We start from the raw sequence: 24,791 nt of genomic DNA, 5'->3' as shown, positions 1-24,791 counted from the left end.
GATTAAAGTCTGAAAGTCATCATGTGGTCAGCTCTGTACAGAGTGTGACATTCTTCAAGAGAGTAAACATGAGGCAAAGCTGCCACACACACAGCACTATAAACAGGTGTAAGGAAAGGTGTTTAGATTAGATTAAACTTTAATGATCCCTATGGGCGGTTGGGTCGCAGTAGAACAGGATATGGGTAAGACAAATAGTGAGGGAAGATGGTAAAAACAAATAATTACAGCAGTTATTAGAAAAACCAAAAACACTGAATATCATAAAACAGACAGATTAAGTTTCAGCATCTTCATTGACAGATTTGGATGTGAGTATACACAGGATTTGTCTTTGCCCTCACCACATGCTGTTTGATGTTTGGCATGATTCCCAGTACAAAACGTTCCTTTGCAACTGGAGATTTTTTTGTTATTTGCACCCTAATTCTCTTTGACTATCTTTTAGATCCCAGAACATAAGGTAATAAGGATAAGAATGAACTGTATGTATATAGCACTTACCTAAAGGCAGAGTTTAGAAAGTGCTTTACAGGAAAGCATGACACAAGTAAAGTAATTGTATTTGAGGAGATAAAAAAAGAAATTAATAGTTAAATAGTAAAATGGTTAAATAAATAAAAATCGTAAAATGAAACGAGGTAAAACAATAAAAAAAATAAAATAGACATAAACAACACAAGTGGGCATGATCAAAAACCAATCACATAAAAGCAAGTCTAAAAGTGCATTTTAATCATTTTAATAAGTGATGCAAATGACTTGAATGAATCAGCTAGCCAAGGTCAATCTGGCAGGACGTCCTACGGCTCTGTGGTATTGGAAGATAATGAATATGGAGGTAAAGCGTATTAAAGTATTATTTCATGCCTACTTTTCGGAAACTGACTTGTCTTTTAGTGCCCATGCAGTGGGACCCTATAGGTTTTCAAAGCATCATCATTAACGCCCCTCAGAGGAGGCCGCTGATTGGTCAGTCCGGTGGAGACCCCCCCCCTCCCTCCCTCTTGTCCCCGTGCCCGCATCCTGCCGAGTAAACAGTTTTCCAACGGTCTGTATTTGACAGGCCTTACCTTATCATTCATGGAGGGTTTAGACAAGCGACGACGCGTCTCAACCGGGTTGAATTGACGTTACAGATGCCGGGGAAGCGGTCGTTGACTTCTGCGGTCATATTTTGAACGTCTGTAAACGGAAAGCCTGCCCTCTTTCCCCCGCCTCCAGTCAAACGGTAGGAGGGCAGAGACAGAGAAGAAGAGCAGTCAAGCGATAGTTTTGTTTTGAGGCTCTACACTGGCAGCAAGTTTTGCGGAGTTGAAGGGAGACTTACAAGTAAAACAACACGACGAAAGACGATAAAGGAGCTTCTTGAACGTCTCCCCTTGCCGCCGTCGCGAAGCTGGTAACGCTAGCTTGATCAATATGGTGACTTTGTCATCGATAGTTAGACCTCTGGCTTCCCAGCTTCATCGACAGCTCGCCAGACAAGCCAAGAGTCACCGGCTAATCCCCGTCAGAAGATGCAACCTCACGGCATGTTCAAGCAAATATGTGCTGTCGCAGAGTAAGTACTGTTGAAGCCATAAATGGTCGATTTAGCAAGTAACGCAGGGATTATTTTCGCCAGCATTTTAAAAACTGCTGCGCCCCTTTCATTATCACTGCTTCAAAGGACTCATTTGGTCTCGCGCATAAACGATACTGGGCAGTGTATGTCAGTGGTTTGGTTTTGGGTCAGTACAGCAGGCTTTCATGTGCCTCTAAAACCCTTTCATTGTCGGTCACACACTATCAATAAATGGTCACTTTGTTTTCATCTCAAAACGTGCTGGAAGAGCCTCGGAAAGCCTGGACTGGACTCTGCTCGTCACTGGATCTGGGTCAAACGTGACTTAATGGACCCAGATGATGTTGACACAGACTCCCGGGTCCAGGGTTTCATTACAGCTGTATAGTCTATAGTGTTTATATTCCGGACCACTGGCTCACAAGGGCTAGCAGGCCCTTTGGCCTACATAGTGGCCTGTATGTGAAGGTGTCTAGGTAGATGTTATTTTCATTTTCATTAAGGATGTCATTGTTTTCAGATGCACAGCTCACATAGGGACATTAGGGACATTTCTGTTTTCCTGTTTTACCCTCACTTTCACTATTTATGCCTTCATCGTCTATTTTACACCCCTAAGGTATAGCCTGTCAGTTGAGAATATCCTGAATAATGTGTGCTCTGCATGGGCCTATTGCTAGCACAAGGATAGCACATTTGGTAGGTGTAAATTAAATGTAATTTGGTCTATAGCATCTAGGGCTGCAGCTATCGATTATTTTAGTAATCGAGTATTCTACCGATTATCCCATCGAGTAATCGGATAAGAAATACTTTTGCTTTATTAAAGAGCAATAGTAAATATACAAAAGAGAAAAGCTGTCCGCACGAAGCTGTCCATACGACACTGTGATTTACTGAAAACGAGGTGAAATAATAATTATTATTGATATTTATTACTAGGCCTAAATATCATACAAGTTCATAAGACTGGCTAATGTACATTTATTTACTATGTTGAAGGGTTGCCCTACACCTGCTGACCCTACTCACTGCAATCAAACTAAACTGAATATACCTGCTGTATTGGACTGGTGCATTTTAGGCTCCAATTGCTACTTACACCACCTGATATTTTGCTTTCTGGGGTATTTTATGCATCACTGTGAGGGGAGTAGGTGTGTGTGTGTGTGTGTGTGTGTGTATGTGTGTGACTCATAATAATAACATGAATGAAGCTCAGGCTTTCACAAATTGACTGCAGCATTTTATTTTCTGTGGTTATTTTCTTGAGCAAAACTTAGCTAACTTAGGGACATCATAACTAGCCACCATATTGATTTACGTTCTTAACTAGCCATTACATATAGCCATAATTAACGTGCATTCTTTACTAGCCTTCATCTCATCCCGTTTTAATATCAAGTGCTGACTCCGCCCACCCGGCCAGTTTCGGCGTACGCCGGTAGCAATTACAAGTGGACCCTATCCTACAGTCCCTGCTCTCAGCGGAGGGAAGGAGCTACACTGTGTGTGGGAAGCGCTGTGACCGTCAGACCTCTCTGGATTAGACAAGCAAGTAGAGAAAACCGGCATCAGCCGAACCAATTTATTGCCAAATGCTTTGGGATTCAACACATTAACATTGCTTCCCATGGTCAGAAAAAGTCGGCAGATTTGTCGCTAGTCGCTTTTGAGAAATAAAGTCGCCAGGGGGGTCTGAAAAGTCGCTAAGTCTAGCGACAAAGTCGCCAAGTTGGCAACACTGGATCCGAAACTTTGGACACTTTCTGTCGTTTTCTCTGGCCTGTCTCTTCTCTTCGCCCCTCGCTATTTTCTCTCTCTTTCTCCAGCGCGTTGTGCAACAGTAATAATCATCCGTGCGAAACACTGAGTGTGTATATAGTTATATGGATTAAACGAAGCTTCGATGCAAAGAATTTGCATCGATGATTTTTAGTAATCGAGTTACTCGAGTTTCTCGAGGAATCGTTTCAGCCCTAATAGCATCTTACCTTTTTTCCCCATTTACATTATTGAAATTGCATAGAACATAGAAGAACAGTAGAAGTACACAGATCTATAAACACAACAACAAAACACTTACAAACCAAAAAAGGGGGATGCGGTTATAGGATGCATATGCAGTCGTGATGAGCATGTTGCGTGCTGCTGAAAGAGCATTAATTCCTTATGAATGGTAGACTTTAAAACCACCGGTATGATTCATTTCCTTATTCTGTTGTGCCCACTGAATGTTAGAGACACCCAAGCTTGTCTGACGAGTCACAATAACTTCCCCTCCACACCCCATAACACACACGCATGCACACACACACGCACACACATACACACACACACACACACACACACACACACACACACGCGCGGGCCTTGTCTTGTTCATCCTCTGCCAGCCTGAACCACACAGTCAACGTGAGAGTAACCGTTGGAGGTGGAGGAACGGTTCAGTGCTCCAGAGCTTTTATGTTCACCCAAGACAATAAATAGAGTTCATATTTAACTTTAACAAGCTTGTTGTACAGGAGCCCGTCTAACTAAGGCTCCATGAAAGGGTTTTTGGTTTTGCTGTAAAGTTGAATGCTTGCTTTAAATTAAGTTTCTTGTCGGTCTGACTGCCTGTTTGCCTGTCAGTCCGTCTGCCTGCCTGTTGATGTGTCCCTGTGGCAGCACTGCACACTGTATGTACTTGTTATTTTTCCTGCCCCCGAGACATTGTTGCTTTCCCCACACTTCAGGTAAAAACACCTGACTCACAGGGAAGTGATGCATTTCTGTATTTCCATGAAGCAGGCAGGCCTACCTCCATCGTTTTAACAGGAAAACTGGCTTGGTAAAGTGGGATACTGATTTTTGGAGAAAACTACATTAATATTTTAGGCATTTAGCTGACTAAGTTATCCTGAGTGACATAAGGACACTTAGGCAGGACAGGGAATCAAACCTGTGACCTTTCAGTTAGAGGACAGTCATTCAGCCAGTAGGCCATCCAACTAGTATTCATGCATGTTTCTCATGCAGACAGTAGACTGCTTGTGACTGTTAATATAGAAGACTTAACTGTTTTTTTATGGCTCTTGTCTTCAGATACAGCCTGTCATTTTCTGATTCAAGACGTCTCGCAATCATGTGACTCCTTAAGGAACGAGGAGTCGCATTGTGGGAGTGACACGGCACTTGACTGCTAAATCAGAACAGCCTGCTGCCTCGCCGTTGACAATCGGCCAGTTAATGTGTGTGAATGCTTATTGTGCGTCTGTCCAATAACACAGAGCCAGGTGACCAACTCCCTGTGGAGGAGTCTAGTGAAATCCGATGAAGATGAAGGTCGTTTCCCAGTCAGACCTGTTCAGCTGAGCTCTCAGCAGAAATCACAAGCCCTGTGCTGGATGAATAGAGAGCAAAACGGTAGAGTAGACTGAGCTGCTTTTGTGCAGCTGACACCGATTCACGACGGGTTAAGTTAAAGATTTTCCTGAAGATTGCGGACTAGAATACACGCAACACAAGAGAAGGCTTGTGTTGTGTGAACAGAGGGGAAAACAATGCTGTAAACTGACCCGGTTTTTTAAGACCTTTCTCAGCACTGACCGGAGAGTTAACGGGAGGATTTTATTTTAAGTGTCGTGGCCTGAATGTTTTTGTTCATTGGGTGGATTTCAAGAGTGAAGGGCAAATGAGAAGAAAGAGATGAGGTAGGGAAAGAGAGCAGAGGTTTGAGTAATTAGAGGGCCGCTCCATTGACAGCCGTTGGCCTGGGTTTGTTGTTTGACCGGGCACAGGTCCTGCTCTGATTCTCCCCCGCTGTGGAGTTGAGCTGGGGGCGTGCCAGGACATTCCGCGTGTCACTTTCTGTACAGCCAGCCCACGTCTCTCTAGTATTTTGTAATTTCCTTTTTGGAAAAAAAGAAGAGGACTAGAAGGAAGTATATTGCTCACTTGCTCCGCTTCTTTCATTTCCTTCAAACGGGCTCAAGGAAGGAGAAGGAGGCTGCATGCATTTCTGAGAGATCACTAGCACTGTCACTGTGTAGTGTTTGAATTTTATAGTTTTTTTTTAAGAGGCAACATTCATTTTTTTCAATATGGATTGTCTAAATATGCATGGAGCAGGAGAGTGCGGCATAAACTGTAGGTGTCAGCATTTTTTTTCTCTCTAACTTTCTTGTCAGCTGTTCGTAGGCTATTGAAATTTTAAAATCACCTCTACTTTTCTCTTTAATTTACCACTCTTCTCTTCTCTTCTCTTCTCTCCCCTCCTCTCTCTTCCAGTGCATCCCATGTGGCAGGGACCCCTCGCGGTGCCGGGAGGTGACCGTCAGTCTCCCATTGATATCGTGGTGCGAAAGAGCGTCTTTGACCCGCAGCTGAAGCCTCTGACCACCGACTACGACCCGCAGACCTGCCAACAAATCTGGAACAACGGTTACTCCTTCCTGGTCGAGTACGACGACACTACAGACAAATCCAGTAAGTAATGCATTGTGCCTTCATGCAAGCAGTATATATGACCAGTGTGGGGTTGATTGAAATTAATAAAAGCAGTGCTAGTAAATTGCTGTTTTGTTTCCCTATACATTTTCCTAAAATCTGTAAGGGTTGCAAGGGAAGGTGAGTGTAACTTTAACAAGGGGTTGCCATCCCCCTCAATCCCACCATTAATTTCCCCTTTGGAAACTCTTTCTTTCATTCACTTTTTATTTTATTGCCCATTTCACATTACTTAATGCTACACTGTAGACAGAGGGCAGCTTGCTGACAGTTAACAAGGGGAATTGAGAGCAAGCCAGTTGTTGTTTCCCCTTAAATCTTGAGGGATTTCTTAACCAAGAGAAATCTTAACTAAGGGAATTAGTTTCATGTTTTGTTCTGCCCAAAGGAATTACCCCTTCCTTCAACCTCCTCTAAATAGCCCTTGGTCTATAGGCAAATCCAGTAATCAATGCTACACTGCAACCCGTTGATAAAAACCACAGTGGCCACGTGGAACGCGTGACTATCATGTGACTCGCGTGCCTCATCTGACCTCAAAAACTATAGACTGTTTTTAGAGTGTTAGTCATTTTATTCAATACAGGTATAATTATCGAACTGCACTAAAAGACTAAAGAGCTGTGTAACTTTCCTAACCCATTATAACTCCAATTATAGGTCTGTTTTACTAAAGTGGGAAACATTGCAAAAGAAATGTTTAAGAGCTTCAAAAGACATTAAATACTTTTTTTAGCTATCACATAATTTTAGTTTGGTTGATGGTTTATGCTAGTGAAATATTTAGAATAGTACTTTTTTATAATAGTGGCATAAACAAAGCTAGTAGTGGGGTGATGTTGACACTGGGTTATAACTGATGTTCCTGACCAAACAAAACAGCACATTTCATCTCTCGTTGATAACATGTTCCAATAACCCCTCTTTATCTGTTGGTGGTATACTGGGCATTGATAATCCTCTGAGTAAATGGTTTATAGGGTCTGTAAAAGCCAGCGGTTTATGTTTGTAGTCTCTCAATGTTTTGCAGAAGTTTCTAGGTCAGTGTTACTGTCTGAACAGCCTGTTTCTTAGCAGACGTCCTGTGCGTCAACATTTCCTCCCTTGGGTAGATTATTGTACCGGACCAAAGATTAAACAGTTACAGATGCGATCCGATGTAACTGTCCATTTGTGTGATCATCTATAAAGGAGGGCTTGCATGGAAACTTTGTTTTAATGTCACAGGCAGGTGTTGAGGGTGAATGTGTCACTGTGGTTACATGTGCGCACCTTCCATCACAGATACAAATTGCACCCTATGTGAAATATTATTTTAACCTGCTTAACCTCTACTCTTGTGTTAGGATTGTGAAATTTGTGACAGTCCCATTGTATGATTTACTGATACACACGTTTCTGTCCTCTCACTTCCTGGTGCAGCGCTAAAAGGAGGCCCCCTGGAAGACAAATTCAGGCTGTGCCAGTTCCACTTCCACTGGGGTGAGAGCAACGCCTGGGGGTCGGAGCACACCGTGGACAGGAGGCTGTTCCCTGCAGAGGTGGGATATAAGGCATAAGGAAAAATATTAGCAATATGAGAATATACCAAAAAATAGGAAATATGTTTATAATACTGTAAAGCAAAACATGAAAGGGGTAGAAAAGGAAGCCACTGTACCTGAACAATTTGTGCAGTGAGGCTGAGCTTTTCCAGAAATCAATTATCATGAGGATGAAAAAAGTCTGTCTCAGTGAAATTTTGTCAAGAACAGTGTGGAAGTGAAATGAGCTGCTGAAGCATTTCAGCCTTCTAGATCTTCAAGGCATGTTCCTATATAAAATATATACTGTAAATAAGAAGATGGTTTTAACTCTGGGAAATACTGGACCATTCATTCATGGGTCAAATAATTTTAGTATGGCTGAAGTTTGGCTTGGTGACGTTCCTCTCTTTTACCTTCCCCCTTTCATGTGATACAACTAATAGTAACAGAATGCATTTGGACTAGTAAACAAGGTGGACAGAGGGTAGAGTAGCCCTTTCTCTTTATAATAATGTAATAATAACATCATATACCATTTGGTGGATGCTTTTATCCAAAGTACCATGAGCTTATACATCTTTAGTACAGGGGGACCCCTAACCCCAGCAACGCCATGCTCTACGTATAGAGCTACATAGGAGCACCAGTGTGGTAAACAACATAATTAATAACGTTCAAAACAGCATTAGGTTCAATACAGGCATTTACAGGACTGTAGAAACACCCCATACCTGTAACACCAGCATCCTGGCATCATACACTTTCTTGTACACACCCTCTGTTGTTCCTTTAAGAAGAGACACTGACACACCTGTCACTGGATCACTGTAGCATGTTGAGCACAGAGGCGGTGCAGAGTCACATGTTCAGCAGGCATGTGTGTTATTGTGTGTGCCAAGCATGTGAATGAAAAAGTCAGAACAGATATGATGTTATTTATTATATCAGAGGGCAGGTAATACAGAGACGGACAAAACCAGAATGACTTTGCAGTTGTTTGCAACTACTCCCACCAGACCATTGCTGTAAAGTCAAATGTTTCCTTAGTCAACTTTACTGGTCACATAAGGGTTAAAAGAAGAAATATGGAGGAAGTAATGAATGAATGAAAATGAATCACATCCCCTATTGCACCATTTAAACAGTGTAAATGCTGGCTTTGTGTAACAGACCTTTTTCTTCTGTTCATGTGTCACCCTTGAAATGCCTGGAAAAATACTGATAGTTGATGCTATTGATATAATACTATGGTGCCAGACTGGCTTTATCATACTGTGTCTACATTAGGATTTACCCCTCCTCTAATGTATATATAGGCTCTTTGTATCAGGCATGTATCTACGGCTTATATAACTATAACCATAACATTTAATTCTCTTGTATTTTTATCATCTTTCATAGAAGCCCTTTAGGTTTTTCTTAACCCCAACTGCATAATCCGCATTTTCTCTGGTTGTCACTTTTATGTCAACACCTCAGGGGTCTGTTGTACCATAAAGCTCTCCTGTTTGTCAGTCAGCTGGTGGGATTATGAGACTGTTACTGTCTGTCCTCCCTGGTCCCACCTGCCTCACACTTGACCACAGCAGGTCTATTTTCATGTTGTTCCATTCACTTCAGCACTCTTACGTAACAAGTTCCACTGGTGGTGTGTGTGTGTGTGTGTGTGTGTGTGTGTGTGTGTGTGTGTGTGTGTGTGTGTGTGTGTGCGCGTATGTGTGCACACACCCTATATCAAGCCCTTGTTGGTGATACTGGGAATGTGCCCAAGTCATGGTTCTCATCACTCAACGCTTTGTGTGTGTGCGTGTGTGTGTGTGTGTGTGTGTGTGTGTGTGTGTGTGTGTGTGTGTAGAGGATCAAGTTACAGTCCTGACTGACAACTTTGTTCCATCTCTGCATGTAAACGAGTGTGCTTGTGTGTGTTTGCAAGCATATAGCTTTCTGTAGGTGGCTATGTACAAATGATCAGACCTGATATAATATTAGGCCTAAATGATGGCAATGTATAAACCTCAGTGTACTAATCACAACTACGCTATACCCAATCTATTTTTGTTGTGATCTCCAGTTTTTCATCTGGCTTTGAGAAATGCGACTGATGCAATATATATAAGTGTGGGTAGGGCCATTGAATTGTTTAAACTGTGGCTGAAAGCCTGTGTGACTTGTTACCTCTGCTGAGGTGGAAGTTTGGTGGACAGATAGGCCTTGGGCCAAGGAACAATTGATTAGATTTTGGTGATTTCTTAAATAGATGATTAGATCAAGACCATTTAATTAGATTAGATGATTAGATTAATTATATGATTATTGTTTTTTTAACCATAACTATGAAACTAACAGAGATAGAGCCCTGATTACAAATCCTAAGGGTATGTTTGCAGGAAATCTATCTTAAAATTTAAAACTTACAATTGAAGTGATAGGAATGATGTCTTTTGGTGTAACAGCAAGTTGGAGAATTGTTCAGTGTTTTGGTTATTGAGGTGCTGTAGAGGCACAATTTGTCTCAATCTTTCAGCAATGGTGCAAGTCAATGGAGCTTAAAGCCACCATATCTAAGTTTGCGGAAGACCTTTTTCATTGATCACGTAAAGAAAAATCTCAAATGTCCAACCCCCAGAATGTCATGTAAAATGTCTGGTGTCTGTTCCTTGCATTAGGCTGTTGAATGAGTTCCTGTCATGCCTGTTCCATGTACAAGGCTCCTGAGAAGGTTGTTTAAAATAATAGTCAAATATATAGTCAACATTAAAACCTGGAATAGTAAGTAACGTTGAAACTGTTGTAAGCTTCATCTGTACCTTCCTTGACCCATTGACTCAGTTGAATGAATTTGATACAGCTTGGTGGAAGGTCTCATATGTGAAAACTTTGTGGGGTTGGTCAGCCAGTGTGACTGTAAATGATAGCAGTGAAGCTGTGATCAGTTTGTATTTCCAGGGTTATGAGGGTTCACATCACCTGACCTGTGATCCCAGCAGAGTGAAAGAGGATCTGTGTGTGTGTGTGTGTGTGTGTGTGTGTGTGTGTGTGTGTGTGTGTGTGTGTGTGTGTGTGTGTGTGTGTGTGTTTAAAAGCATGAAGCCGAAATTGCCGAACCCTTTCAGCATCCCACTTTCATCAGGGACAAAGGGATTATTTTTCCGTTTATGTAAAGTCTCGGGACAACACATCTGCTGTAACCTGATGCATGAATGAAAGCGAAATAATTAATCTACTCTTAGAGAATAGACAAAGCTTTAATGTTAAAAATGAATGCGTTTCAGCTGTAACAGCCTTCATCAGGATTACAGAATTGCATTCATAGTCTGTAACCTTGATGAAGGCTATTACAGCTGAAACACATTTGGTTTTTAACATTAAAGCTTTGTTCTCTAAGAGAAGAACAAGAAGGCAAGGAGTAGAAGGAGCAAGGATCAAGGTTAGAAAGATCAAGGTTATGGGTTAGAGAGACTGAAGAAGAGAGATTCCTGTATGCAAGCACACACATACACACACACACACACACACGTGCACATATACACATAAACTCATGGATTGTCTGTATACTCTGTGTGTTCTCAGCTCCACCTGGTCCACTGGAACTCAGAGAAGTACAGTCTGTTTGAGGAGGCAGTGATGGAGGACAACGGACTGGCTGTTATTGGAGTCTTCCTTAAGGTACACACACACACACACACACACACACACACACCAGGGTTTCTGCGGCTGGAAGAGCTGCCACCTAGTGAAATACAAGTTCTTTTCATTCTCTAACTGAGAATTTTGGCCTGAATGAGGCCTTTCCACTTCACCAAGAGCATGTACAGGGGAAACTTTGAGTCACACACATATACTTTTATTTTAGTAAGTAATCCAGTTTCATGTCTAATCCTTGTTTAGGTGGGAAAGAGACATGAGGGGCTGCAGAAACTGGTGGACGCCCTGCCTGCAGTCAGACACAAGGTTAGTAGACACACACCGTCACACACAGTCCCCCCCACACATTGTTGCCTTTTTTGGGTGGTGTGTCAGGCCTGCACTGTGGCCTGTGCTGAGTTAGCAAATGCTCTTTGCAACTATAGCAAGCCCCTTGTGATGGTGTGAGGCCAAAAGAGAGACACCAAGAACTCAGAATGGGATGGTGGATAGGAGTTGGAGAAAGCCAGAGTTAAAATGTGAGATAGATTTGGAAATTGGAAATGTGCAGCCATCCAGAGTCGAGAAACTCCAAATGAATTCATCAGACCAGTGACCAAGTATGTTAATCCTTCAGAAATGGGAAAACAGACTGGTGATTCTTCATCTGAAGGCTTTAAAAAAAAAATCAGTAATGGTTACTGCACTTTATTGTAGGGTAGCTGACTCCCTCTAGGGGTCCAATCCAGAAAGTACAGACTGGATCAGACAGACCCCACTCACAGGCATGAGTTTTACAGACAGCTTAGTGGTGGGTAAACCCACTTAAACTCACTTTACCCATCTTTTTAGGCTGATATAAATCTTTTATGGTGTAAATTCATAGCACATATCATAGTAACTGCTATCAAACTGATGGAAGTTACATAAAGGTATAAAACAGAATTGAATTATTTTCTGAAAATAATATTGATTTTTGTGTATCTTGCTGGTTGTTTGCCTTTTGATAATGTCTAACTAGAAGTCATAGTTTACCATCCTTTTTATTTACTACTACATCACTGCTTATCACTAATAATACCTGGCAATAGTAGTGTGCATTACTCAACTGTGACATTTTATTGCCAAGATAAGGATTGACCTAGTGTCTGTAGTGTTTTGATAGTAGATTATAGTGTGTTGGTGTTTTGATTTTTTTTTCTCCCTCTTATTATGTTTTTGTCTATGGCGCAATGCTACTGTAGTTGTTCTGCACAGATCTCTATTTGAGCACATATATAATGAAAACATACTAGAACATTTGTCATGTGGGGACTGACTCATATTTTACTCATATTGACTCATATTTTAAGAATCTTTGGTGTCTTCTTGTCTGCCTGTGTGTGGTTACATGCCTGACTGCTTGGATGAATTTGTGTGTTTCTGCAGTGATCCCACTTGTCTCTTGCTCAGAACATTGATGACAATTGAACATACAAGCTAACCTGACCATGTTTTGCGTCTGTGTGTGTCTGTCTTCCTCTGTCTGTCTGTAGGACAGTGTAGTAGAGTTTACCAGGTTTGACCCTGCCTGTCTGTTGCCCGCCAACATTGATGACTACTGGACGTACCACGGCTCTCTGACCACGCCTCCTCTGACAGAGGCCGTCACCTGGATCGTCATGAAGCAGCACATAGAAGTCAGCCACGACCAGGTGTGTGTGTGTGTGTGTGTGTGTGTGTTAGGGATGGGACATAAAAAGCAAATATTTGAATATTTCTTCACAGGGATCAATGTTGACATTTTTAATTTGGCTGTTAACATTTTTTTTACATACTGAGATACGTCATTAAAGTAATTTTAACAGGATGTAAATAAATATAGTTCAGAGCTCAAACAGCTGAATAAGAGCTGTAGCTAGACGAGCCACTAGAGGGCTTCTGGTGTCATTTAAAAAACCTCCACCTTCTCCTGGGCATTGTTTTGTTCTCATCCTCTGCTAGTTGCTTTAGAGTATTTAAGTAGAAATTATATCATTATCAAACCACACAAAGCAGAGCGAGGGCAACGTCAGGAAAGTAAAGGTCAATCCTGTTCAGTGTGAGGAAGCATGGCTCCACCGCAACAATGTGGAATCATGTCAAAAAGAATAGCCAAACTAGCATGACAACATTTCTGCGTGTTCGGTAGCGTGACAGAAGCGAGAATCTCTGCTCTCACCGCCAACTGGATTGCACAAGATATGAAGTACTGTACATGTCAGTACTGTAGAGAGCAGAAAGTGATTCTGTCTCTCTCTCCCTCTCTCCCTCCCTCTCTCTCCCCTCAGCTGGCGGTCTTCCGGAGCCTCCTGTTCACCTCGGCGGAGGAGGAAGTGCAGAAGAGCATGGTGAACAACTTCCGCGTGCAGCAGCCTCTCCGGGGTCGCACCGTCCGCTCCTCCTTCACGCCCTTCCTGCAGGGGGCGCCGTCGGCCGAGGGCGACCACCACACCCACTGACCCCTGCCGGACCCCCCACACACACTCACACACACACTCTCACACACACACACACACAATGACCACCATTACACACACTGACTGTACCAAAACACTCAACCCTGGGGGATCCCGGTGCTGGGGAGGGAGGGGGATTTAGTCTTACTCTGTCCGTCTGCTGGACTGATTTTAATTTTTTTCCCCTCACTGCTGAGGAAAAATCATGACGCCGCAGCCTTGGTTTTAGATTCACCTCATTAGCAGGACTTTTAAAGTATAAACTCCTTTAGCGTGACGAAGCAGCCTCCGAAGAACTTCCGTTTACTCTGTTCTGCTCTTTTATAGGGTGAATAAGTTTCTTTTTTTACAGAACAAAAAACGTTTTACATGGTGTATGTAGGAGAGTCACAAAGACAGACAGAAAGTTCTTGAAACTCCTGGGGTAGTTCAGGTTTTTTTTCTCTTTCTCTTCTGAATGGTTTTACTCTTCACCAAAAGGCAGATCAGTTGTTTCTCTTTCAACCAATAAGGGATAATGGTGGTGATTGTTGTGGGGAAATTATGTTGTTTTTACTCATTTTATTAACGTTGATCGTATTTATTAGGGCGGGTTCACATGCGGCGTCTTTTGCGCGCTCAAATCCATTCATTTCAATGGGGGTGCGCGGCAGACGTGCGCAAACGCGAGGCCGATGCGGTCGCGACACGCATGCGTTGCGACACGCCTTTTTTTGACCGCGACCATGGCGAACTGAGATAAAACATCTCAACTTTTTGGAACTCCGCAAGCGCACCGCATGTCACATAGCCTGAAAGCGAAAGAGAGAGGGATGTATTCATGGCGAGATCTTCCTGCTCCACATGTAGATCAAGAAGTAAAGCTACTACGACAGTTTTACTGCGATGGTTATCCATTATTCCAGATAACTACTAACAAGTTGTTGTCTTTGGTTGCTTGGCAACGCCAGGCGCACCCGTAGCGCAACCGTCCAAGCGCACTTGATAAACGTTCGGTGTTCACTGTCCACTCAGCGCGCCTCGTGTTTTCCAAGCGTTTTAGAGCGCTGCATGTGAATCGGCCCTTATGCCTCCTACAGCAGTCACAGTTTATTCAGTTACTGTACATGAGTTTTGACCTGCAACTCTATACAGAGAATAGAAGCAGCACCGTGTGCTGGCCATAGTCGGTACTACAGCAGAGTCTGACTTTTATATCCATATATGGAGGTTGGAGTTGCCAGTTTACTGCACAACGCCCAGGAGATTTAAAACTGACTGATTTACCGACTGGGGAGTGTGCCTCTCCAGTAGAGTAAATATATATCAAATATCATAGGTTGTTTTACTACCATGGTGTCATTTAGCTTTTAAAATCATTTATTGTTGGTTGTTGGGTGTGTTAATTATTGTTATTGTCATCTATAGTTTATTAAGATGAATAGAATGTACTTCTTAATCTGTTACTAAGAATTTAAGAGAGTATATACATCTGGCAGTCAGACAAGGGTAGAGAATATTTTTTTCTTTAACTCCCTTGTAACGGCTTTTCTCCGATCGGTTGAGTGGATGCAGCTTGTGTGCTGCAGTCTGGAACTTCAAACTTCAAAGTTGCTCAACATTCAAACCTCCAAATGCTCGCTGTAGAGTTTCAAAGGGAACTCTACAGAGCCCCGGTTACATTAAATATGTTACTAATATGCACAAGTATGCCAGGTTATTGTAGCACATGCATTTATTTGAACAATATTCTGATTGACGTGACCGGTTCTCTTCCATGACGCAGTCTTACAGTAGTCTAGGTACCATGACCACAGTGCCTTGAATCTTCTGTGTGTGACTCACTGCCACTGGCAAAGTTTCTGTAACGCATCTTAGTATGAGACGCAGCTCCGTTCCACTGTAATTCCATCAAGCTATGACTTGAGCACAGTGGTTCTGAACACTACCGGTACAGCGGCATGCTTTGGCTTAACATAAGATTCAGACAAGACAAGTGACATTTACTCTTTTATCTTCAGCTCATTAAACTGAATTTGAATGAAGTAAATGTAGTCAGTGCAGTAAAGCCTTTGGCCACAGCAGAGCTCCTTCCACAGCAAACCACTGTGCCTCAGCCAATCAGCTCAGGACCACTGGAATGGAACTAACTCGACCATCCTCGCCGCTGTAACTTTCCAATAGGCTGCCAGGTCGACTGATAGAATCGAGATGCTGTTGATAGGGAGTCGCTATCATCATTAGTCTGGCTCACGTCTGTCTGGTTTTGTCAGTTTTCTGTGCTGTCATCTGTTGCAGATATTTTGGAGATTGATCAGAGCAACAGGATAGGACAAATCAAGTGGTTCTTCGCTCTCTTGGTGTGGGAATTGAGTTTGAAAAGTGAGAAATATTGGTGTACTGTAATGTATAATCTCTGAACTGACCTAAACTGGTTTTACCTTTTTTTTAAATTTTTTAATTTTTTTTGGAATAATGTCAAAATGCACAAATGTCACGACCACAAATAGCAGTGGTGGACACATAATAATATGGGGAGGAGAGTTTGGGAAGGGAGCTAGATAGACAGGCGACACTGTGGGACCAACTAACTGTAATAGCTTCATGTATCAACTTGCTTGTCAGCACAATCTCGCCAATGTCTAAAAGATATATTTATAATGGCTTCCACCATCTGAGCTACTTAAGGTGTACTTGATTTACCATATCCAGAGCTTTGACAGCCTTAAAGGTGAAAGCCTCACCTGGTAAACTAAGGTAAATCAAGCATTCCTCCATGTTTGTTTGTTTTTTTACTTTCTCCAGAATTGATGCAAAAGGACTATTTTGAATTTATTATAACAGAACTAAAGAAGTTCCCTCAATGCATTGCATGATGATGTCAAAAGCAAGTCCATGCAACCTTGCATCATGCAAAACAAGTCTGGCAATCTGCCTGCTCGGGCCTGCTTGTGGTGCACTGGGTGCGCCTCACTGAGAGAGAGAGAGAGAGAGAGAGAGAGAGAGAGAGAAAGAGAGATGTGAGACAAAGACAGAGAGAGGCAGAGAGAGCATGAGTGAGAGAATGAGCTGGTGATCTAGACATGAAGAGAAGCAAAGGGCAAAACAGAGACTGACAGGTAGAAAAGAGGGACGTTTGCTGTTTGCTTTTGCCTGTTCTGTTCAGCTGGGGTGGGATGAACTAGATAAAGAGAGAAGGGGAAAGGAAGAGAAGGAGGGGAGAGAAAGCTGTAAATGTAACAGTAGCCATATCCGGACACACACACTTTGATATGGAATTACATATTTCGTTTCTGAAATGTGTTTCTTGTCACAAAAAAATATTGCACTAAAAGACAGGAAACCACATCAAAGAGTGTGTCTGGATTCGGCCGATGATACATTATCTACTTGCCTCTATTGGTGCACTGTTGAGTTGAGGTTACGGTTGTCCTCATAATCCTTCAGTAACAATGCAACTGTCCAAACTGCCCCCCCCCCCCCCCCTTTTTGAAAGAGCCGTCCCTCCCCTCCCCTGCACACACACACACCCTTTACACCCCTCTCCATCTCCCCAGTGGCCCACCAGTAGGTCTTCCATTAGCTGAGGCCCAGCATGAAGCCGCGCATTGAATAGACAACGCTAACTGGCTACGTATTGAAAAGACTGGTGCTGCTGCTAAGTGATATGCATTGAAGCCGTTGGTGTGATGTTAATTCGTTGTGAAGCCTGTAGACGCACTAGATAAACACTGAAGGGGCCACATGGGACGGGCGGCAAGTTATGAAAAGCTGCATTTTTTTTTTCATGTGCTTTTTAAGATTGTGGTTTGGGGAATGTTCACCCTCATGTTCATCAATAACCCTTTTGGGAATGTTGCTTGTGTGGTGTTTTTTGTTTTTTCGGGATGATGCAGAAGAGCGTTGGTGTTAAACGTATCATAACTTGGAGACAAGGGACCCAGTACTGCCTTCACATTGTACAATAGTGTTTTATTGATGTATTCGAGTTACGCACCATGACCTGCCTTCATCATGTTTCATGGTATTTTACTAATGTTAAGTTATGTTAACTAATGTTATGTTATTTCTTTCTTTTTTTTTACACCTTATTTTTGCCAGAATGCATTACCAATGCATACCAGTGTAGTCCAATGTCACTGTGCTGTTCAATCTGTGGAGAACTGTCTGCTTTTGCCATCTCTTTCAAAACTGGAGTCAGTGGCAACTTCCTTCAGAGATGTTTAAAATAGTGAGATGACGACAACTGAAAAAATCTCTTTACACCATCTCTATGCATCACAGTATGCCTTCGGGAGTTGCAAATCTCACCATTTTTTGCATCTTTGATAGGAGTTTTCCTACCTTTCTAAAGACAGTGTATTGTACAATGGTGTTGTCATGATGTTTTACACCCTTGGTGCGTCTCCCCTCGCCCTCTCTAGTTCAGTGTGGTGTTTTAGCAGGTGCGTGCCCCAGGCTCGTTGAATGTGTAGTCATGTATGCTGTACACTAAGCTGTATGTAGTGCATATTTTAGCTGTTTATTTGATCAGTGGGCAGCCAACATTCCTGCCCTGCAGGGCTCTACAAGGCCCCTCTCCCCTCCCAGCATGCCTTGCTCCACCTGGATGGCTCCTTATTGGCCCCGTCCAGCTGTGCAACCAGGAAGTGTTTTGCTCCCGGAGACCCCTGCTCCTCAGGGGAAGGCTAAAAACAACCAAACGATGTGCGTGTTGATCAGATACTATGGATGTAAAGATGTAAAGATGATTTAAAAGAAGCTGATATATGAATACATAATGTATAACATTAAAGTAATGAGTGGTTTGAAAAGTATATATATCTGTGTTTGTTTTTTGTATTTGTGTTTGTAGTATTTCCCCATTTGGAGATATTTTAACCTAGAAAAGTTATACTGGGTGCAAAAGACTCCAAGAAAGTAGAGAAGGAAAGTGAGTGTGAGATAATGATGGCTGTGTAAAGGTGAGTACAGCTTTGTTATACAACATTTCATTGTCATGAGCTCTACTGTAGCTCTGAACACAAGTGGAAGGACAAGCTGTGTGACAACAAAGAATGGAGTAAGACCACAGTGAGGACAGGCAGGCATGGGGAACACATGGTGCTGTAGAAGCGGATGGGTTTGAATTTATGACCAGAGCTGAACCAGAAGGGAACATTTCACAAACTTAACTCTATTCGGTGCATAGTACCGCCTCATGAGAGGGCATGGTGGGAAATAAACAAAAGCCAGGCATTATTGGAATGCTCAGCACACAAGCCAATGAAGTGGTGAGGAGAGGATAGGGAGCACATACCAAGACACCAAGTTTTGAGCTGAAAGTATGCGACACACAAAGCAAGAGAAGGGTGTGTGTGTGTGTTTGATTAATGGCAAATTGAGTTGTGAGTTCTTAGAAACGTGTTGCTGTACAAACTGTCCCGGTCTTTCTAGGGAATTTATAGATCCCCATTGTTCTTCCAGAAGGCCCACCTGACCCAAGCCAGATCCAAACCTAGGTAGGAACAGGTTTGAAAATAAAGGCTGCTGCTCACTGCTTCTCTCTCTCTGTCTCTCTCTCTTCCCCCACCCCATCCCCCTGACACCTTTGAAGCCCCCTGACACAGAGAGGGGATGTTTGGGGGGCCACACCCAGCGGCCTGGGGTCCTGAGGGTGGGGTGTTTACTCTCTTTCATACACTGTAACCCCGGGGCGGGTTTGAGTTGGCTCTCCACCTGATTCAAACCAAAGAGCCGCAGATCCAAACGGACCTGTGGCGGTGTTTATTGTACTTGGCTGCGGGGGAGAGAGGCCGAACCAGTCAGTCTCTACTGGGCTTCCCCTGATTGTATGGGTCTGGACAGACTGACTGGAGACCCCTACGCTTTGAACTCTCCAGTGTGTGTGTGTGACTTTATGCATGCACATGTAGCTTTGTAGTAGGTGAATGTGTGAACATTTCCAACCCCTGAATGAAATGAGGTGAATAAGTTGGGAAGCACATGGGATAGAGTGATGAAATCAATGAAATGGGGCAATCAGATGCACTTTTTCTGGTGCAAACTGCTTTGTCCTTACTGTAGGTTTAAAATCACACTGCAGAAAAAAAACAACAATAGTAATGTTTGATGTAAAGGATGCTTGAAAAGGTACTGAATACATTCCTTAGTTTTTAGTTGTTTTTTTTGCATTTGCTGCCCTGTTTGACAGTGAGAACAACAGGTAACACAACTCTTTCAACCAGTAAGAAGACAGTTTTCAATCTGTCCAAACTCCTTTTTCTGCTGAAAGGCATTGCTGTCCTGAAATTCTGTCTTCTTTATTACACATTAGAAAATGGAAAACGTGTGGCATCAGCAGGAAACCAGTTTCTCTCTATTTCTGAAAGGTTTACTTCTTGGAGAATGAAGGTTTTTGCGGCACACTGAGGTTCGCAGTGGAAGTCAAAGAGAATTTGCAAAGGAATAATAAGGTTGAAGCAAGAGTTATGAAAGGATTAATATGTAACTTTTTCCAAAGCCAAAGTTGAACTGCACCCTGAGGAAATGGGTGGAAAGCATTATCGGATTGTCTGAGTCTAGTCTGGATCAATCTCCGCTGTGTAAACCTGTGTCTTTGGTTTGTACTCTTGCTTCATCTTCTTGTTTACCCACACTTGGCCTACTGCATGTGATTTCTACTAATTCTATTTCCATAGATCTGCAGAAGAACCTCTGAAGTTCGCATCGCACTCACCTGGTTTCTCTGGCCATCAACGAAGCAGAGAGATGAAACAAAGACAGATGAAGAAAGCAGGTTCCAATTAGGGAGCGCGTCTTCCTGCCTTCCTCATGTTCTCTGTTGGAGGAGAATCATTTTAGATCAACAGCCGCAGAGCCCCTCCAGTCGTCCATACAGGCAGAGATGTAAACAGGAACATACAGCGAGAGGCCCTTCTCCCTCTGAACTCCAGGCCAGCTGCTCTTCCTCCATCCCTCTGCTCTTCCTCCTCATCTTCCTCGTGTCTCGATCTCCTCAGCCTCTGTGATGTGTTTGATGTTTCAGATATTTTGTCCCAGACAAAGGGCTTGAGGAATCCGTGCGATCCACGTTTTTGCTGTGATGTTGAGTCCAAAGCGGTGAAGATTAGAAATGTCGGTGCAGTGTGTTTAATAGGCAAAAAGTGTATGTCATTCAAATACTGCAAGTTTTACAACTGACATTAATTTTAAGGGACTACCAAGTAATAGCACAAAACGATCATAATATACCTGCAGGGGTTGATAGGGTTGTTGATTATTACCAAAGACTCATTTATTACTTCACCAGGTGCTGAGATATATGGCTTTCAAAACCCACTTTCTAGTTTTGGAAAAATAAACTCTCCGCCCACTGGAATTTCAAGACACTCCCAATCGACAAAGGTAAAGATCAAGTCGATAAAGTTTCATAGATTACGCAATGGCCACAAAAAGGACACAAAAAGTGTAAATATGTATGGGGGACTCGTAATGGACAGGTGAATTCATTTGAATTGCCTGCATTATAGCCTAAAATGTATAGTCTAATATTTAATAGCTATAACAGGCTCATGCACTGCTGTCTTAGTAGAATCTTGGAATGGCAACGCAGACAATGATTCATCCTCAATACTCTTCACTATCTTTATAACACTATTGTTCTGAAGGCACATCATACAGCGCAGTTAAAAAATACACATGAATGCGGAGGATAGGACTTTGCATCAAGTAACTTGCACTTCCTCCAAAGACAAAGTATTTATTTTTTCATCTGGCAAATGAATAACACTATAAAGCAGGGTTATGGTTCCAAAAATAAGATATTTCATCATCAGCAGCACCTTAATCATCTAATTTCCTTTGCCTACTCTGTCTGATGGATTAAAAAAACATTTAAATGATACATCCAAAAATGAACCCAGCAAAGTGACTCTGTTTTATGCAGACAATGCAGAGATACAAGTACTACTATCACTACTATTACTCCCCATGCATTGCTCAGACTTGTCAGAAACATCAGCAAGAACGACTCTACTAAGCAGGCACTCCTCTCTCGCCTTGATTTCTTGCCAAGTGTTTTGTGGACAATGTGAGGTGGACCTGCATTGTTTATGTGTTTGTGTGTGTGTGTGTGTGTGTGTGTGTGTGTGTGTGTGTGTGTGTGTGTGTGTGTATGTGTGTGTGTTTGATGTCTTCAGTGATCAGCCTACATGCAGATTCCTTGGGGGAGAAGCAGAGTGGATGCTACCGCAGCGGTGAAAGGATAGGGCCGCTCCCACACCCGCACTACAGTGTCGCTTCTTTGTTTACGGAAATGTTCCCATGACCGAAGCGTTCCCTGGGAAATCTGCAAGTCTGCACTCCTCTGTGCAAATCCTGGTGGGTGATCACGTAATCAGCTGGAGTAGTTTCAGGAATCTATTTCATCCTTGCGATTGTGTGAGCATAAATTGAATCAAATCAATATGATAAAAATGGGCTTTATGGGAAATGTAGTGTTAATTTTCCCAGTGTGTTATGTCTCCTGTCCTATCTGAAAACATGCTGAGAAAGACAGAAGAGATGAGTATGAGCTACGAAAAGCATCTGAAATCTTCACTGATTTATACTTGGCTCAGGTGGCTGTCTGAAAAGGAGCTGGGCAATTGTCCAACCTCTGTATTTCATTCATTTGTATGACCTAGATCCACTGAAAAGAGACGAGAATGCAGCCAGAGACAAGTGCAACATCACACCGTGAACCAGTTCTCTTTTTCTTAGAAACGACGGGAGAGCTGTGCACGCATCGCATTTCATTTGTTGATAGACCTAGATCCATTGAAAAGAAAAACGAACGCAGCCAGAGGGAAGTGCAACATCTCAACGCGAACCAGGACTTGAACTCACGCATTTGCACAAAAGTGACACATGTACTTTAGCAAATTGACCTAACAAAGACTTTTTACCTCCCATATTGTCTCCCACTTAGAGCTGAGCCTGGTTTTTACTGTCCAAATGTATGATAGGTGCAATGAATGACACCATGGAGTTGAACAAGCATTTTGATACCAGCTCCCACTCCCCAAGTCACTAAAAAAATGTGAAGATGTAGGCCTATATTTGTTCCCATGGCTCCTGGGGGCCTCAGACAGACAGAGTTAGATAAACCGAGGAGGATGGACTAAAGGATTAAGGTGTATTCGTGTCGCTTTATCTGCAGCTCCACCTGAGACCGAGGTCCTGCATTCCTGAGGCTTAGGGCAGACGGACAGAGACAATATCGGAGTGCACCTTTAGGCTGGATCTGCCCGTTACACGTTGACCATGTCCACCTCGTCTCAGCACAGGAAATTGACTGTCTGTGGACGCGTGTGTGTGATGTGTGTGTGTGTGTACCATATGTATTGAAGGGTCGTGACCCGATGAATACCGGACAGACGCATCTCAAGTTTGTGTGTGTGTCTAGCGGAGGGACGTTCAAAGCCCACCGCTACTGAGCACGAAGACCATTCTTGCTCATATGAGGTCCCCCACTGTCTGTGTGTGTGTGTGAGACATGAGACAGGCAGACATTGGAGGACAGAAAGGACATGCAGCAAGAGTCATATTGCAGTGAGTGTGTGAGTGCTTCCCTCCTGGGTGGACTCCCAGTGTACTCTCTTCAACCCCTATAACTCGTCTGGTCCGGAACATTGCAGCCCACCTTGTCCCTCTGTCCCAAATGCTCCCATGTCACCACCCTCCGACACTCGTACCAAATTCAAAAACCCTGGCAGCCCCGGCATTCAAGGCTACTAAGGGAGTTGCGTCCCCGTGTCTCCAGGCCATGGTCCAGCCCTAATTAAACACCAGACTGTCCCCATGTGGGGACAGTCTGGTGGGACATGTCTACGGGACATTTCGCACTCCCGTTCTCTCCACTGACCTGGCTGTTGCTCCACCTGGCCTCGATTCTTGGCCCTTCTTGCTTCCCAGTGGTGGAATTAGTCCCTTGATGGATAGAACGGTCATTCCCATTCAAACCAACGTTCCAGGATGGTCAGAGCGGCGGCCATTTTTATGTGAACCGTTGGGCTAGCTTCCGTTTAAACCGACTTACAGCAAGTCGCTGAGCTGAGAGGTTTTGCAGCAAGGACCAAAGCTTCTCCGTCGCCTTGTTGCCATGTATTGCTAATATGCTAATGTTGACTAGAAGAGCTAGCGAGAGAAGTACAGTCTTTGATAAAGCTACGTCAACCTTGTTGCTAACGTTAGCTTTCAGTTGAGTTTTGACAGTTTGCTAAGAACTCATACAGCAGATCTACACAGTTCTCAAGAAAGTGTGACACACTTTACGGCCTCAATGCCCATACTTGTGTTGTCAATTAACCCATTACATTCCATATAATTGCCATTTTATTCTGTACTAGCCAAATTACCATGGCAAACAATGGAAGGACCGTTCTATCAAGTTCTGTGGTTGTCGCATGTCATACTCACCTCTCTCCTGTTAACTATCCAATAAAAAAGAAAAAGTGCCAAAACTTTACCTTTCTCTGCCTGGCTCTTATTCCTTTAAGTAGCATTTCTCTATCCAACATGATCATTCGAGATTCTAGAGAGACAGAAACTCCTTTGTGTTGGTCAGTTGTAATGTTGTGGAAGAAGCTCACTCTACTGTTGCATCAGCTAGTAATATAAATGTAACGTGTCCGCATGGGTGCTGAGCCAGATGATGCAAGAGAGGTGTTTCCCTTTTTAGCATACTGAGTCACGCAAGCAATGAAACCACAATCTAACCCAGTTCCATTCTGAAGCCGTCTTAGTCAGATTTCACCAGTGGGGATTGTGTTCAGGCAGGTAAACTTTTGTGTCTCCATGCGCTGCCCCTAAAATGTACGGTGAAGAATCACCGCCTGTATCTTTACCAATCAGACACTCACCGATAGCCATCCTCAAACCCTTGTTTCTATCATTTCCAGACAGGAGTTTCTGGCTACCCTCCATGGAATAGCTCGCCCCCAGGAGTCCCAGGCTCAGCTCCTTGTCCAAGCTCTAGTCGCCTCCTGTCTGGACGGCTGCGACTCCCTCTTGGCCGGGCGCCCAGAATGCTTTCTTCAGCCCCAACAGCTCATCCAAAGTCCTGCAGCTCACTTTGTCTTCAACCTACCCGGATTCTCCCTCCTG

The 24,791-nt window shown here is 43.1% G+C and overlaps 1 protein-coding gene across 3 annotated transcripts; it reads left to right on the top strand.

Moving 5' to 3' along the window:
* Positions 1-1,155: 1,155 nt before the first annotated feature.
* Positions 1,156-13,904, top strand: ca5a (carbonic anhydrase Va). 3 transcript variants are annotated; one of them, XR_013504347.1, is made up of 8 exons: positions 1,156-1,564; positions 5,840-6,037; positions 7,481-7,599; positions 11,155-11,250; positions 11,473-11,535; positions 12,744-12,902; positions 13,518-13,836; positions 13,883-13,904. XR_013504347.1 is itself a non-coding variant. In XM_078283028.1 (7 exons), the coding sequence occupies exons 1-7, from the start codon at positions 1,423-1,425 to the stop codon at positions 13,686-13,688; spliced, it is 948 nt and encodes a 315-aa protein (XP_078139154.1). In that variant the 5' UTR covers positions 1,156-1,422; the 3' UTR covers positions 13,689-13,894. The 3 variants fall into 3 exon arrangements, 2 of the variants coding, with proteins under 2 accessions (XP_078139154.1, XP_078139155.1); XM_078283028.1 differs by having other exon boundaries at positions 13,518-13,894; XM_078283029.1 differs by lacking the exon at positions 1,156-1,564 and adding an exon at positions 5,536-5,698 and having other exon boundaries at positions 13,518-13,894.
* Positions 13,905-24,791: the final 10,887 nt, after the last annotated feature.

Source organism: Centroberyx gerrardi, chromosome 4 (genome assembly GCF_048128805.1).
Source record: "Centroberyx gerrardi isolate f3 chromosome 4, fCenGer3.hap1.cur.20231027, whole genome shotgun sequence".
Classification (NCBI taxonomy): domain Eukaryota; kingdom Metazoa; phylum Chordata; class Actinopteri; order Beryciformes; family Berycidae; genus Centroberyx; species Centroberyx gerrardi.
The sequence above is the reverse complement of the archived record's forward strand: the minus strand, read 5'-3'. Positions and strand labels throughout refer to the sequence as shown.